This window comes from Mandrillus leucophaeus, unplaced genomic scaffold, assembly GCF_000951045.1.
Source record: "Mandrillus leucophaeus isolate KB7577 unplaced genomic scaffold, Mleu.le_1.0 Scaffold248, whole genome shotgun sequence".
Classification (NCBI taxonomy): Eukaryota; Metazoa; Chordata; class Mammalia; order Primates; family Cercopithecidae; genus Mandrillus; species Mandrillus leucophaeus.
In genome coordinates, this window is record NW_012102565.1 from 1207919 (window position 1) to 1221512 (window position 13594).

Here is a 13594-nt window from a genome sequence, read left to right on the forward strand (position 1 = left end):
ATCCCAGCACTTTGAGAGGCCGAGGTGGATCACCTGAAGTCAGGAGTTCAAGACCAGCCTGACCAACATAGTGAAAGCCTGTCTCTACTAAAAATACAAAAAATAGCCAGGCATGGTGGCGGCCGCCTGTAATCCCAGCTACTCAGGAGGCTGAGGCAGGGAGAACTGTCTAAACCCAGGAGGCAGAGGTTGCAGTGAGCTGAGATTGCACCAACGCACTCTAGCCTGGTCAACAAAGCGAGACTCTGTCTCAAAACAAAAAACAAAAAACAAAAAAAAAAAAAAACAGAGAGTCTCAGTGTGTTGCCCAGGATGGAGGGCAGCTGCGTGATCATACAGCCTTGAACTTCTGGGCTCAAGCAATCCTCCCATTCTATCCAATGCCAGGGCCCCAGAGCACCCACATGGTGCCTAACCCCACAGCAAAAGCCCCCGTGGTACCAGCTATTCCACCAGGGTAGACAGGCCAGAGTCCAAACCCTGCACAGAACCTCATACTCCAGGCAACTTCTGAGCCTCATCTTTCCCACTTAAAATGCAGAAATAACTTCTCCCAGGGATGCCATTAGGAGGAAGGTAGGTACACTTTTTGTTTTTTGAGACGGAGTCTCGCTTTGTTGCCAAGGCTGGAGTGCAGTGGCGCAATCTCGGCTCACTGCAACCTCCACCTCCCAGGTTCTAGCGATTCTCTTGCCTCAGCCTCCCGAGTAGCTAGGACTACAAGTGCTCACCATCCTGCCCAGCTAATTTTTGTATTTTTAGTAGAGATGGGGTTTCACCACGTTGGTCAAGCTGGCCTCAATCTCCTGACCTCGTGATCCACCTGCCTCGGCCTCCCAAAGTGCTGGGATTACAGGTGTGAGCCACCGGGCCTGGCCCTGAATGTACACTTTTTTTTTTTTTTGAGACGGAGTCTCGCTCTGTCACCAGGCTGGAGTGCAGTGGTGCGATCTTGGCTCACCACAAACTCTGACTCCCGGGTTCAAGCGATTCTCCTGCCTCAGCCTCCCGGGTAACTGGGATTACAGGTACGTGCCACCACGCCCAGCTAATTTTTGTATTTTTAGTAGACAGGGTTTCACCATGTTGGCTGGGATGGCCTTGATCTCCTGACCTCGTGATCCACCTGCCTCAGCCTCCCAGCGTGCTGGGATTACAAGCGTGAGCCACCACGCCCGGCCTGAATGTACAGTTTGAACAAACAGCCACCATACCTTTACCCAAGCTCCTCTGCTCCGGGCCCAGACCCTGCTGTCCCCATGCAGGAATACAGCAAAGGCTAGCTCCATGTTCCTCTACCCCATCCCCTCAAGAAGGAAATCACTGGGGAAACCAATCTCCTCTCCATCCAGGGTGGCTCTGGGATACAAGCTCTCTTGGTAGGGTGTGACTGGTAGTGACAGGGTCAGAGAGATAAACACAGTGGAGACAGGCTGTGCATCACTTTAGAACACAGCTTGGTCACAACATCCAGGGCACTCACTGTCCTCAGGACCAGCCTCAGCACTCCATGAAGTCAGGTGGGAAGGCCAGCCTAGGGCAAGGACCAGGCCTCAGCACTGCAGGCACTCTCTGCCCTGTCTCGTCTTCCAAGAGGTGGGAGTGATGCCCACTGATAGGGTCTGTGCAGTTGACAGGTGTCTCCCAGTAGATGCTCAAATGGTTGCTCTTTATCGCCAGTTCCATTAACTTTTTCCTTCTGAATACTCCTAACCACCAGACTGCAAGAATACTGTCTGCAGCTCCCTGGCAGCTCTAGTTCACGCCTGCCCAGAAAATACCACCTTCCTGCCCCCATCATACACGCTGGCTTTATGGAAATCCTTGGGCATTAACCGAAGAGGAGCAGGGATCATGGAGGCACCAAATCTCGGGTCCTGCTGGCTTCAGTCCCACCGTGACCAAAGGCCCAGCCTCACTCGTCTCTGTACAAGTTTTTGCCAAGAAAAAACTTGGTTCTTTCTAAAATATGCAGGCACTCCCCTAGTTTCTCCCCACTCTCCCGCTGCCCCAACCTCCTCATGCCCCCAGCCTGGCCTTGTGACGCCTAGTAAGCAGGTGACATGCAATCTAGGGCCTCAAGCCAGCAGAGAAGCCCAGCCTTCAGGCTGAGAAGGCAGCTGGAGAGCTGAAGCCAGGGCACAAGGAACAGTACATGTGTGTGCATGTTACACCACCGCTTACGCACATAACACACAGACACAGCTCACACATCAACAGTTGTTCAGAAAGGGACCAGCAGATTAACTGCCCTGGCTCCTCTAAGAAAGAGCAGGCAGCTTCCCCCCGAATCTACATGTGCGTGTGCTGGGGGAGAGGAAGGGTGGCGGTCAGGAAGGCCCATCTCCCAGCCTGATCCCAGGCAGCAGGGCTGTAGCAGCTGCCCAGGAAGGCTCTGGGCCGGCCATAGCCACCTGCCGGCAAGGGCAAGTTTCTCTTCTCATGGCTGGGGCAGCTCAGCACAGCTGACCTCTGCTGGCCAAGTGAAGCACTGCATGCAGCTGCAGAGCCAGGCGCTGCTGTCTTCCAGAAGTTTCCTGACTCCTGATGTTTTGGGGATTCGAACAGTCCTTTTCATATGCCGGAGGCACAAACTGGGGCAGCTAAAATTTTTATTCTGCTGTCAAGGGGCAAGATGCCAGCTTGGAAGTGCCAAGGAGCTAAAGGGCCCAGCACTGCCAGCCCCAGAATTGTCTGTTCAGGCTGTGCAGTAAGCACCAGAGCCTCGCCTGTCCATGAAGGGTGGAAGCCTGTGCTCCACAATGTGCTCAGCTCCAGAGAGGCCCAACAACCTCAGGAGGGCTTGGCTGTGGGTCTGAATTTCTTTCCTTTGTGCTTGAAGCTGCGCAGTGGGTTCTGGGACTTCGCTCTCTAAGGAGGCAAAGTCACAGGTTAGTTGGGGGAATCAGGCTGACAAACCCACCCACCCAACTGAGAAAGACACAAAGGGAGCCGTGCCGGCACCTGGCCAACACGACCAGAAGGTGCTGCGGACAAGGAAATGGGGAAAGGCAGCTGGGGAAAGAAAAGCAGGGCCTGCAGGCGGCTGCAAAAGTATCCCTATCCTACACCAGATTGTGTCCCAGCCACCAGATTTTGGGGGCCCGGTTCTAGGGTGCGCTCTCCCCCCCTCCCTAGGGCAAGGCGCCTACACATTCTGGTGATGACAAAGAGCAGGTGGGGAGGAGTCCTGCAGCTGTCCCCAAGTCCCCAGGAGCCATACCTTGGCCTTCCTACAAGAAGACAGCTTCTTCCGCTTCTTGTGAGGGCGCACCAGGCCACGAAGAGCAGGAGGAACTGCAAGAGATGCTTGCCTGAGCAGTGGGCTCACCACTACTGCTCCCATCCCTGCCCTCCCACTGATTCTGCAGCAAATTCTTCAATTCTGACCCAACTGGCAGCCTATGACATATACCTGTTCACTATCACACCTGCACAGGGCTAGGAGAATGTGAGCACCTTAGACTTCCACTATCTAAATCACTCTCCTGTATTGTTTAGATTTGTTCCAATAAACATGTAACAAGAAAGAAAAAGACACCCTTAAAGAAAGAAAATGTAGCTGAAATAAAAGTCAACAGGTAATTTCTTCACCTGTGGCCCATTACTACAGATACAGGGGGCCCACATCCCAGCTGCACCTGATCTTGGCTCTATCTTCAACTCGCCCACCCCACGGACTCCCCCAAGCCAACCACACGTGGGCCCTCCTCTTCAAGTGTCAAACATCCCACATCCTGACACCTTTCCACCTTCTCCTGGTCCTTCTAAACCTCCTGGCCACACCTTGGCAAGTGACTCCGCTATAGCAGCAGACTGGGTTCCTCAGGCCAAAGCTCTGGCCTTACCCTCTTCCTCCCTACCCACCCTCCCAACTCCCCTCCTCACATCTCAGGCCAGGACCTGAACTGGGGTCTCTTCCAGCTCACTATCCTGTGAGAACCTGGCCCCCACCACTCTCTCTGGCATTTTCATGTTCCCATCTCTTCTGGATCCTTCCTTTCCCAGTGTCCAGGTTTTTCCTGCCCTGGAACATTCCATCTCCACCCTTTGTCACCTCCACAGCAGCAACACCACACCCGCTGGGCGGCTGCAGGTCCAGGCTGAGCAGAGCCTGTGGCACTGGGAAGGGTCCTGCACTTGCTGCCCACAGCCTCATCTCCACCACTCTTCTCCTTCAATCCATTTTAGGCATAAAAGTCACACATACTCATTACCAAAAACATCTCCTATGAGACACTGAAAGAAGTCATTACCCAGAGCCTGCCTAAGATGAAGAGAGGTCCCCAGCTTTAAAGGTCACATAAAGCTCTAGCCCGGGCTGCACCACAGAAACCAATCCCAGGGTCCTGACCCCATGCCTACACTACCCCCGCATTCCTCCCACCACCACTGGCTCTTCTTTTGCCACCTTTTCTGTTTAGGCCTTATAGTGTTTGTCTCCCTGCTGACTGTTCTTACCCAGAGACTCCACAGATGCCTCTTCAGTGGCTGCTAATCTTGAGTCTTTTGCAGCTCAGGTGGCTTTCTCTGCCTCCTGCCCGTGACTCTCTCCCAAACCTGTTCACTCCCTTTGACCCATGGATAGCAATTTGGCCCAGCTCTGGAGACCACCTGGCCTGAAATCCTGGGTCTGCCACCCACTCTGCACTACCTCAATTTTCTCATCTCTAAAATGGAGACAGTGACAGCTAACCTGTGGGACCAAGCAAACAAGTTTAGAAACACAGGGGTGTGCCTGTTTACATGCCCGCGTGCTGCCAGCGTCTCCAGGTCCCATTCTGCCTGAGCATCCCCAGCACCAAGCACAGGGGCTGATCCAGCAGCGGAGAAATTAATGCCACTTCCCCAGCCTGTTACTTCCTGCCCCGTCAGGCCATACTCACCCAGGTAGTCAGGAACATGGCCCAGGTGGGGCTTCACCACTGCGGGGTGCAAAGGTAGGTCATGCCGCAGCAGCTGGAGGTCCCTGGGGTTGTCTTCAAAGTATGTCTGCCGGGGGAAGAGGGAGAGCCACAGCGTGAGCATCTTTCTTGTGTGACTTCACAGACTGAGCTTTTCAAAGGATAACACAGTCATGTGTTTCAAAAGGCATGAGGCACCTGCTTCTGCACATTTCTCACACCTCCCGGGAGTGGACGTTTCTATTTTCCCTTCTCCACGACACACACGGCAGTCTCCTGCACCACTTATTGCTGGGCATCACCTTACAGACTGTTTCATATGGACACACAACCAACCTCGTTCCTTCCCATGTAACTTTCGGCTCTGGATGCACCTGAGCTTACCTAGCAAGCCCCCGATGGTGGCCCCGGGCTGTTTCCATCTTTTGGTTCCATGATAATGCCATGAGGAATGCAGACACATGCTTGACCGTGCACATTCACAAGTGTGACCAAGATTAAGTTCCAGAAGTGGAATTTTGGATGAAAGGACACATGAGCTTGTAATTCTGCTGGACAGTGTCCACCATAAGGTTGTGCCAATTTACCACCAAGCAGAACAGACTGGCTTCCTTCCATTTCCTCCCTTTCTGTGCCAAAGGCCAGAAAACGGCCCAGTTCTCTGCTTCTCACCACTCGGAGCTCAGCGAGTCTCCAAAAAAGGGCAGCCGTCTAAGATTTGTCCCCTCCTCACTTCCCATCCCCTCACCTTAAGCTTCTCAGAGTGCAGAAGCTCCTCCTTGATCTCCTTCAATCTCGCCTCCCGAATGGCCTGCTTAGTCACTGAGCGCATGGCATCCTGGGGGTGGACACTGAAGGTCAAGACAGTGAGGCTGCCCCAAATCCTCCCTCACGCCTGGATGCTCAGCAACAGGGTACAATCCCTGGGCCACAGTCCCTCCCCTCTCATTCCCCTCCCCACCACAGCAGCTCACCCTGCAGCGATAGCGGAAGCCCTCGATCTCCTCCATCCGGAACTGGTAGGGGAGCAGAACAGGGCCCCTGTTCTCTGTGGAGAAGAAAGCAGTGAGGGTCCCACAGGCTGAGGCCTTAGGACAAGGTCTTCAATGAAGGTCTCCTGCACCTCCTCCTTGGGGCAAAGCTGCAGGGGACCCACCGCCTTCCTGGGATGCCAAACATGTAGCTTAGCTGTACCTGGACCTCTTACAGTGATGACCCATCTGTCCCTGTGTGTGGATGGGGGTGGCCTGTGTGGCCCCGAGCCCAAGAACCCGTCACCCACTCTCTTCTCCTCTCCCAAGGAGTACCCCATAGTATTCCTTGGGAGTCAAGGTACCCCGTGACGATGGCCACAGAGAGCAGTCTAGGATCACCCAGCACCCTGGGGTCAGGTGGTGTCCTGAGCTGTCACAGCAGCATGTCAGGTCACTCAACGCTCATGAGGCAGACAGTAAACATGACTTTGGACAAATTACCTCAATTTGTTTATCTCTCAAGGGGAACAGTGCCTGCCACTCAGGGCAAAACAAGGATGGATGGTGGAAGTGGCGTGTCATACTATGTTGTGACCTCTGTCATCATCATCATGGAATTTTAAAGCATTGTGCGAGAAGCCTGACCCTGGCCCAGGCCCACAAGAGCCAGGCTCTTACCTCCACTGAGAAGCTCCTCAATCTTGCCTAAGTGGGACTGCTCCGTGGGCAGCACAAAGGTTAAGACTATGCCTGGGTTGTTAGCGCGTGCTGTCCTGCAAGGAGAGACAGTGCAGCTTGCATCTCCAACCCGCAGGCTCTGTACAGTACACCCCAAGTCCCTCAGCGTGCCCACCACACAGGTGCCTGGGCCATCACGCTCCTAGCCCTCCTACCTGCCGGCTCGATGGATGTAGGCCTCAGGGGTTGGGGGAAGATCAAAGTTGAGCACAGCAGACACATGGTGGAAGTCTATGCCCCGGGCCACACCTGCCTCCGGATCAGAGGCCCTGCAGAGATAACTCAATGTCAGTCGGACCCTTCCTCTCCTCTGGGCAGGTATTCACAAGCTGAATCAGCAAAACTTCCTCTAAACAATGCCTGCAGATCATAAGACCCTGACATACAGAGGACTCTTCAACAACGGAACCGTTTCAGGAGTCAGGGTTTCCTGGGGCAGCCTGGAGCTTTGACATGGAGCCAAATCCTGGCCTGACCTCCGTTCTGGGACAACAGCAGAACTCAATGCCCTACATGGTGATCTGAGAACCAACCCTGAGCTAGTCAAGCCTTCAGGTGGAGAGAGACTGGAGAGTTGGGGGGTTCCTTTTCCCTTCAGAAATATGCTCCCTGTAAGTCACAGCCACATGCAGGACAGGCCATCTCCCCTGCAGGGCTCTGCATGCCAACAACCCCACCAGTCTTGCCCTTCATGCTGCATATGCAGTGTGCACCATCCACTCCCTTCTTTATATCCAGGCAGCTGAGCAAGAACCTGCGGGGTTCTCTGGGCTACACTACCAGCCAGGCCTGGAAGGTTTGGCTCCCTGCTCTGTGCACTCCAGTTTTAGTCTTCCAAAAAGCTAAAAGAAACCGGTCTTTCTGGGGAGGGATGGAAAAAGAGGCATGGACTCACTTGTCCCCTTTGGGTCCTCGGCCCCGACGCTTGCCCTTGACCGGGGCCCCCAGGACTTCGGCATCAGTTGCTATGACACAGTCGTAAAAGCCTTGGTTGAACTGTGAGATGATGTGGCACCTGCAGCCAAGAGTGGACAGAGAATCAGCTCGGCAGAGCAAGCTTGAGGCCCCTCTGCCATCCCTACTATCATAGTAACCATCACCCTTTCCTACTTTTTCCTCTTCTTAATCTCTTTCCCTACTTAATCATTGTGCCTCACTTTCCTCAGCTGGAAATAAAATAATGACCGGGTTTTGTTTTTTTTTGAGACAGAGTTTCACTCTTGTTCACCAGGCTGGAGTGCAATGGCACGATCTCAGCTCACTGCAACCTCCACCTCCCGGGTTTAAGCAATTCTCCTGTTCCAGCTTCCCGAGTAGCTGGGATTACAGGCGCCTGCCACCACGCCTGGCTAGTTTTTGTATTTTTAGTAGAGACGGGGTTTCACCATGTTGGCCAGGCTGGTCTTGAACTCCCGAACTCAGGCAATCCGCCCACCTTGGCCTCCCAAAGTGCTGGGATTACAGGTATGAGCCACGGCGCCCCGCCATGAGAGGGATTTTGGAGTTGGGAGAAGTCAGTCAGTATCAAGTTACATCTCGAACCTGGCCCCTACTAAGTGCTTAAGAAACAGAACATTAACTGGGTCCCCTTTCCATCTCTATCTTCAACTTATCTCAACCAAGATGTTGGCTGTAGCAAACCTGGAGCGCAGTGGAAGTTCGCCATTGAGCACACAGGTGGGAATGCTGAACTGCTCCAGGAACAGGCGTAGCCGGTAACTCCGCTCTAGAGTGTTGACAAAGAGCAGAGACTTGCCCCGAATCAATGACAGCTTGAGCAGGGCATACAGCAGCAGGAATTTGTCTTCCTCAGTCTCACAGACCACCTGAAACTGCTGTAACTGGTCTGGCCCAGGCAGCTGGGACTCCTGTAACTTAAGGGTAACCTGGGGAGAAAACAGGCCTGTGGTCAGAAAGGAAAAGAACACAGAGATGGTATGGCCACTTACTCACCAATCAAAGCATCAACATTTTAGTGCAGGGCAGAGATGCATTTAAGGATTCCTGGCACCCTAAGTCTCCTCCAGTTTTGTAACCTAAAACCCCAAAATGCCCTAATTGTTGTGGTATATAGAATATACCACCAAAACCATATATAAAATACTTCCAAGCACAGAACAAAGAGAAACACATCAATAAAGGACTACATCGAGGAGGGAAGGCCTACAGCAACACGCCTTCTGAAAGGTAAAGTTTACTTAAGATGAGAACCTTGGCCTTAGAATTTTCGCTCTGCTGCTCAAAGCTGCCCCTGAGGGGAGGTCCTTGCTCAGGATTTTAGGCAAAGTATGGCCTGAAATGGGAGACATCCCCTGTGGACACTGGGAAATATACAGTGATTTTAGACCACTGACTTTTAGTGCCTCAGGACCAGGGACGAGACACTAAGTGACAACTGTCCCACCCAAAACACCAAAGGCTCCCCTAAGGAGGAGCATCAAGATCTTTGAGTGCCCCCATGCCTGCAGCTCCAGACACTTCCATGGTGCCTCTTACCGGGTTATGTAATACTAGCTCCTTGAGTGCTTGTACGTCCTCGTTAAAAGTTGCCGACATGAGAAATGCCTGGTAAATCCGGGGCAAGTGACTGAAATGAAAGAGTCCAGTGAGATTCCAGCTCCAAGGGCCACTAATTGTAGTAACTGGCTTCCAGCCACCTGACTCTCGTCCCAATTCCTACTCACAGATGTTTCCACTAGGAATCACACCCACTTCTGCCTTACCAGAGGAGACTCTTGAGCTCTTCTTCAAAGCCAAAGGAAAAAAGAAGATCAGCTTCGTCCACCACCAAAAGCTCCAGGGAGTCACGAAGTTTCAGGCTGTCTTGCTGCAAGTGGCTTAATATGCGAGATGGGGTCCCCACTACCACATCTGGCTTCTCCATCAGCATAGCTCTGCAGGTGGGCAAGACATCAATATCAGGGACAATGTAGCAGCTGGGATCTCACCCTGGACTTGCTCTTTTTTGCCACACACAAACCCAACCCCACAACTCTGTGTGGCTTCATTCAGGTACCGCTTTGCTGCTTTTACCCACCTCTGAGAGGCTGAGTCTTCGGCAGCTGAGACATTGGCCACTCGGACATCCCGAGCACAGTAGGTAGCCAGCTGCTGAATCATGGACTGTGCCTGCCGTGCCAGTTCCTTGGTAGGAACAAGAACAAGGCCTCTCACTGCCTGTTCTACCACCGGACCTGTCTGTAAGAATATGAATTAAAGACTTTAGCCAGCAGTGCACATCACTGTGTCCACCTGATGCTTTTCTCTACCCGTTCCAGCCTAACTGACCCATCGCTGCAACCCTACTCAGCAGTATTTTGATTATCTATCACTCTGCCAGCCTCAGAATGCAGAGTGGAGAGTTGTTTCCTCAGGCACTGACCCTCAAAAAGAATAACGTACTCTATGTTTATGAAGCTACTTTAAACGTACTAGTTATGAAGCTAAATTCTCACAATAATTCTATAAGTAGAAAAAAGAGATGTGCTCCCTTTTCATGTTAAGAAACAAAATAAAGTGCTTTGTTGAAGATTACGCAAAGGTTGGTGGTAGCAGGGCCTGGACAAGCATCCAGGTAACCTGAACTACTACAGCCCAGAGTGTCTGCCACAACAGCACCAGGTTCTCAGGCCGGCCTGCACGGGTACAGGACCAAGAGAAAACCTCCGACAAACGGGAACAGCCCTTCCCAGGCTTTTGGAGCTCGCCTCCTTCCTCCCCTCAGCTTTCTCGTTACCCACCGCCTTCCTGTGGAGCAACAGCTGCAGCATCGGAATAGCATAAGCTGCCGTCTTGCCGGAGCCCGTGCGGGCCCGAGCCAGGAGGTCCTTCCCTTCTAGGGCCAGTGGGATGGCCTTTTCCTGGATCAGCGTAGGTCGCGACCAGCCCATATCGGTGACAGCCTAGGAGAGACCAGGAGTGCGGCTCAAGCGGCGCGAAGAGTGATGGCGCGCCCCGCGGAGCCCATAAGCCGGCTCCCCAGCCCTCGCGTGTACCTGCAGGAGCCGGGGATCGAGGCCCATGTGTTCAAAGCCCAGTGCTTCTGAGTCCTCCATGGCGCCGCTCACTAGCGACAGCACGCACGCACTGCAGGAAAAAAGCCACGGACGCGGGGGGCAAAGCAACAACCAATCAGCTTCGGAGACACCGTCACTTCCCGGAAGTGCTGGCGCCTAGGCTTCCGGTGTTCGGGCGGAGCTCTGCGACTGCGCAGCGCCAGCGACTGGGTCTAGGAGGAGGCGGTGGAGCGGCCGTGCTGGGGTCGAAGGGGTCCTTATGACTGCAGAGCCGCCCCACAGACTCCTCCGGCGTTCCCGGACGCCGCTGACGCACCTGATTCTCGCGACCTGCAGGAGAAACCTCGGCCGGGGCCGAGGGCCGAGGGCCGAGGGCCGAGGTCGTGACGGGCACGACCGTCTCCCTGCTTGGTTAGGGTTAGGGTCCCGCCGGGCACACCACCCTATGATGGAGCCACTGAGATCGACTGGGCTGAAGGGAACCGGTTGGAATAATGAGCCATGGCAGCAACTTTGCCTGAGAGAGAGGAAGGGCGGGTTGCTGTAGGGCTCCCGAACCGGGCTGCCTGTCAGACACAGCTTGGTTTCTGTTCTTTGTGTCCCAAGTCTGACTCGGGTCGCCAATTAAGACCCGTGTCAGACTTCTGACCTACAGACTTGCGTCGTTTTAAGCCACTAAATTTGTGATAATTTGTTACAGTAGCAATAGGAAACATACAGGTGAGGACCAAGAATCCTAATCACAAATCTTTTTTTTTTGAGACGTGGTCTCACTGTTATCCAGGCTGGCGCGATCCTCCCACCTCAGCCTCCTGGAAAGCTAAGACTACAGGCACGCACCACCACGTCCAGTTAGTGTGTATGTATGTACGTACATATATGTGTGTGTATATATATGTATGTCCCCCTCCCCCCTCCCTTCTCTTTTCTTTCTAGATGGGGTTTCGCCATGTTGCCCAGGACGGTTTTGAACTCCTGGGGCTAAGTGATCTGCATTCCTCGGCCTACCAAAGTGCTGGGATTACAGGTGCGAGCCACCCCTCCTGGCCAACAAGTCTTTCAGTGTAGAAGAGGGAAGCAGAAGAGATCAAAGTGGTGCCATGTGAAGGCTCAACCCACCCTTGCAGGAGGAAGGGAGCCAGAGCCAAGCTGGAAGAGGCAAGGAAACAGACCTTTGTGATTACATTAGGCCCATCCAGATGATCCAGGATAATCTATTTTACAGTCATCTGATTAGCAATTTAATTCTCTTTTGTCATGTTAGGTAACATATTCACATGTTTCAGAGTGGTAGGCCATTATTCTGCCTACCATACCACCCAACACAAATCTATATTAAGACTGTATCTGAGTGTTGCACAGGAATCTATGTCAACAAGCTTCCAGGGTGATCCTGTGTATCCTATATGATGCAGCCTAGCATCTGAGTACCAGAGACTAGCATCTGGCTGTTAGGTTAACAGATCAGCTCATGCACCAATGGGTAGTCATGCTGGGACCAAATGATGAAGATAGGTACAACTAGTCCCAGCGAGAGCTGGGAAACTGGGCTGGGATATAGAGGATGTTAAGAATAGAGTGTCCTCCCAACCCCAGAACTTTTTTTTCTTTTTTTGTGGTAAGGAGGGAGAAGGCTGTTTGGCAAGGATGTTGTAAACTCTGAGAAAGCAGGAATTTCGAAATAGAGTCAAGGGTAGTATTCAGGGGAAAATCACCAAAATTTTTGTGTACCCTAACTGCTGTTTTTTTGTTTGTTTGTGTTTTAGACAGAGTCTCACTCTGTCACCCAAGCTGGAGTGCAGTGGCACGATCTCGGCTCACTGCAAGCTCCTTCTCCCAGGTTCACGCCATTCTCCTGCCTCAGCCTCCTGAGTAGCTGGGACTACAGGCTCCCGCCACCACGCCCGGCTGATTTTTTGTATTTTTAGTAGAGACAGGGTTTCACCATGTTAGCTAGGAGGGTCTCAATCTCCTGACCTTGTGATCCGCCTGCCTCGGCCTCCCAAAGTGCTGGGATTACAGGCATGAGCCACCGCGCCCGGCCCCTAACTGCTGTTTTTTAAAAAACTTTTTAGGTCACAACCTATCTGCAAATATGACACACCAGTATGGAAATCCTCATTCTTCTCACAGCCACCAGCTATTGGCCCATCCACTGACTATCCCAATTCCACCTGTCTCATCAGTGGAAAGGTGAAATGTGTGCCCACTTTTTCCTCACACCATTCCCCTTTCTATCAAAAACTACCAAGAGAAACCCAGGACCTACCAGAATAGTTAAGATGTGCTCCATTGTGTCTACTGCCAGCCAAACCTGTTGAAGGCCGGCTCAACCTTAATCTGTGCCTTCCTGTCTTCTCACAAGCTTAGTCTATTTGCCGACTAGATTTCTAATAACAGCCACAGAGCAGAAATGTGTCCCTCCCAGTATGTCACATAATCCCCAAAAGCTGCAGGCCAGAATTCCACAACATGTAACTAGTTCAAAGGACTTGATTTTTCTCTGCATTAATTCCAACATGAGGAATACTGAAAACTCTTTAAAACATCTGAAGAATTTCAGCAATTCACAATTCACCTTACTGGACTGTAACACTGTTATCCAGATTTAGAAATATGAGGATATAAAAATATTAAATGGAAAAGCCTAGAGAACTAAAATTTTTTTTTTTTTTTGAGACAGAGTCTCACTCTGCCCCCCAGGCTGCAGTGCAGTAGCTCGATTTCTGCTCACTGCAACCTCCTCCTGGGTTCAAGCGATTCTCCTGCCTCAGCCTCCTGAATAGCTGGGATTACAGGCACACACTACCAAGCCTGGCTAATTTTTATACTTTTAGTACAGACAGGGTTTCACCATGTTGGCCAGCCTGGTCTCAAACTCCTGACCTCAGGTGATCCACCTGCCTTGGCCTCCCAAAGTGCTGGGATTATAGGTGTGAGCCACCCCACCTGGTCCTAAATT

General features: G+C 52.3%; 2 protein-coding genes and 1 long non-coding RNA gene across 4 annotated transcripts in view; 1 reads left to right on the top strand and 2 right to left on the bottom strand.

The window, feature by feature from the left end:
* Positions 1–2206: 2206 nt before the first annotated feature.
* On the bottom strand, positions 2207–11321 carry DDX56 (DEAD (Asp-Glu-Ala-Asp) box helicase 56). 2 transcript variants are annotated; one of them, XM_011983257.1, is made up of 14 exons: positions 10612–11321; positions 10357–10518; positions 9654–9814; positions 9340–9510; positions 9113–9203; positions 8258–8502; positions 7512–7631; positions 6772–6885; positions 6557–6651; positions 5879–5952; positions 5653–5742; positions 4887–4992; positions 3224–3297; positions 2207–2871 (listed from the first exon to the last, which is right to left on the bottom strand). In XM_011983257.1, the coding sequence occupies exons 1-14, from the start codon at positions 10669–10671 to the stop codon at positions 2794–2796; spliced, it is 1641 nt and encodes a 546-aa protein (XP_011838647.1). In that variant the 5' UTR covers positions 10672–11321; the 3' UTR covers positions 2207–2793. The 2 variants fall into 2 exon arrangements, with proteins under 2 accessions (XP_011838647.1, XP_011838648.1); XM_011983258.1 differs by lacking the exon at positions 7512–7631.
* On the top strand, positions 10812–12433 carry LOC105541949. Its single transcript, XR_001006402.1, has 2 exons — positions 10812–11464; positions 11569–12433. It is a non-coding gene; the product is annotated as an uncharacterized LOC105541949 (long non-coding RNA).
* TMED4 (transmembrane emp24 protein transport domain containing 4) overlaps positions 11371–13594 on the bottom strand; it is a 7429-nt gene continuing 5205 nt past the window's right edge. Inside the window, exon 6 of the mRNA XM_011983252.1 lies at positions 11371–11781. The gene's annotated coding sequence lies outside the window, so the exon portion shown is untranslated. The remainder of the gene's footprint in view (positions 11782–13594) is intronic.

What these genes read in the sequence shown, in the direction of transcription:
- DDX56 (XM_011983257.1), bottom strand. Translation starts at nt 10,671, where the DNA reads ATGGAGGACTCAGAAGCACTGGGCTTTGAACACATGGGCCTCGATCCC. An exon ending in GAGCTCAAGAGTCTCCTCTG is followed by an intron (nt 9,204 to 9,339) that starts GTAAGGCAGAAG and finishes CTTTCATTTCAG; the next exon opens with TCACTTGCCCCGGATTTACC. An exon ending in CCATGTTCCTGACTACCTGG is followed by an intron (nt 3,298 to 4,886) that starts GTGAGTATGGCC and finishes CATCTCTTGCAG; the next exon opens with TTCCTCCTGCTCTTCGTGGC.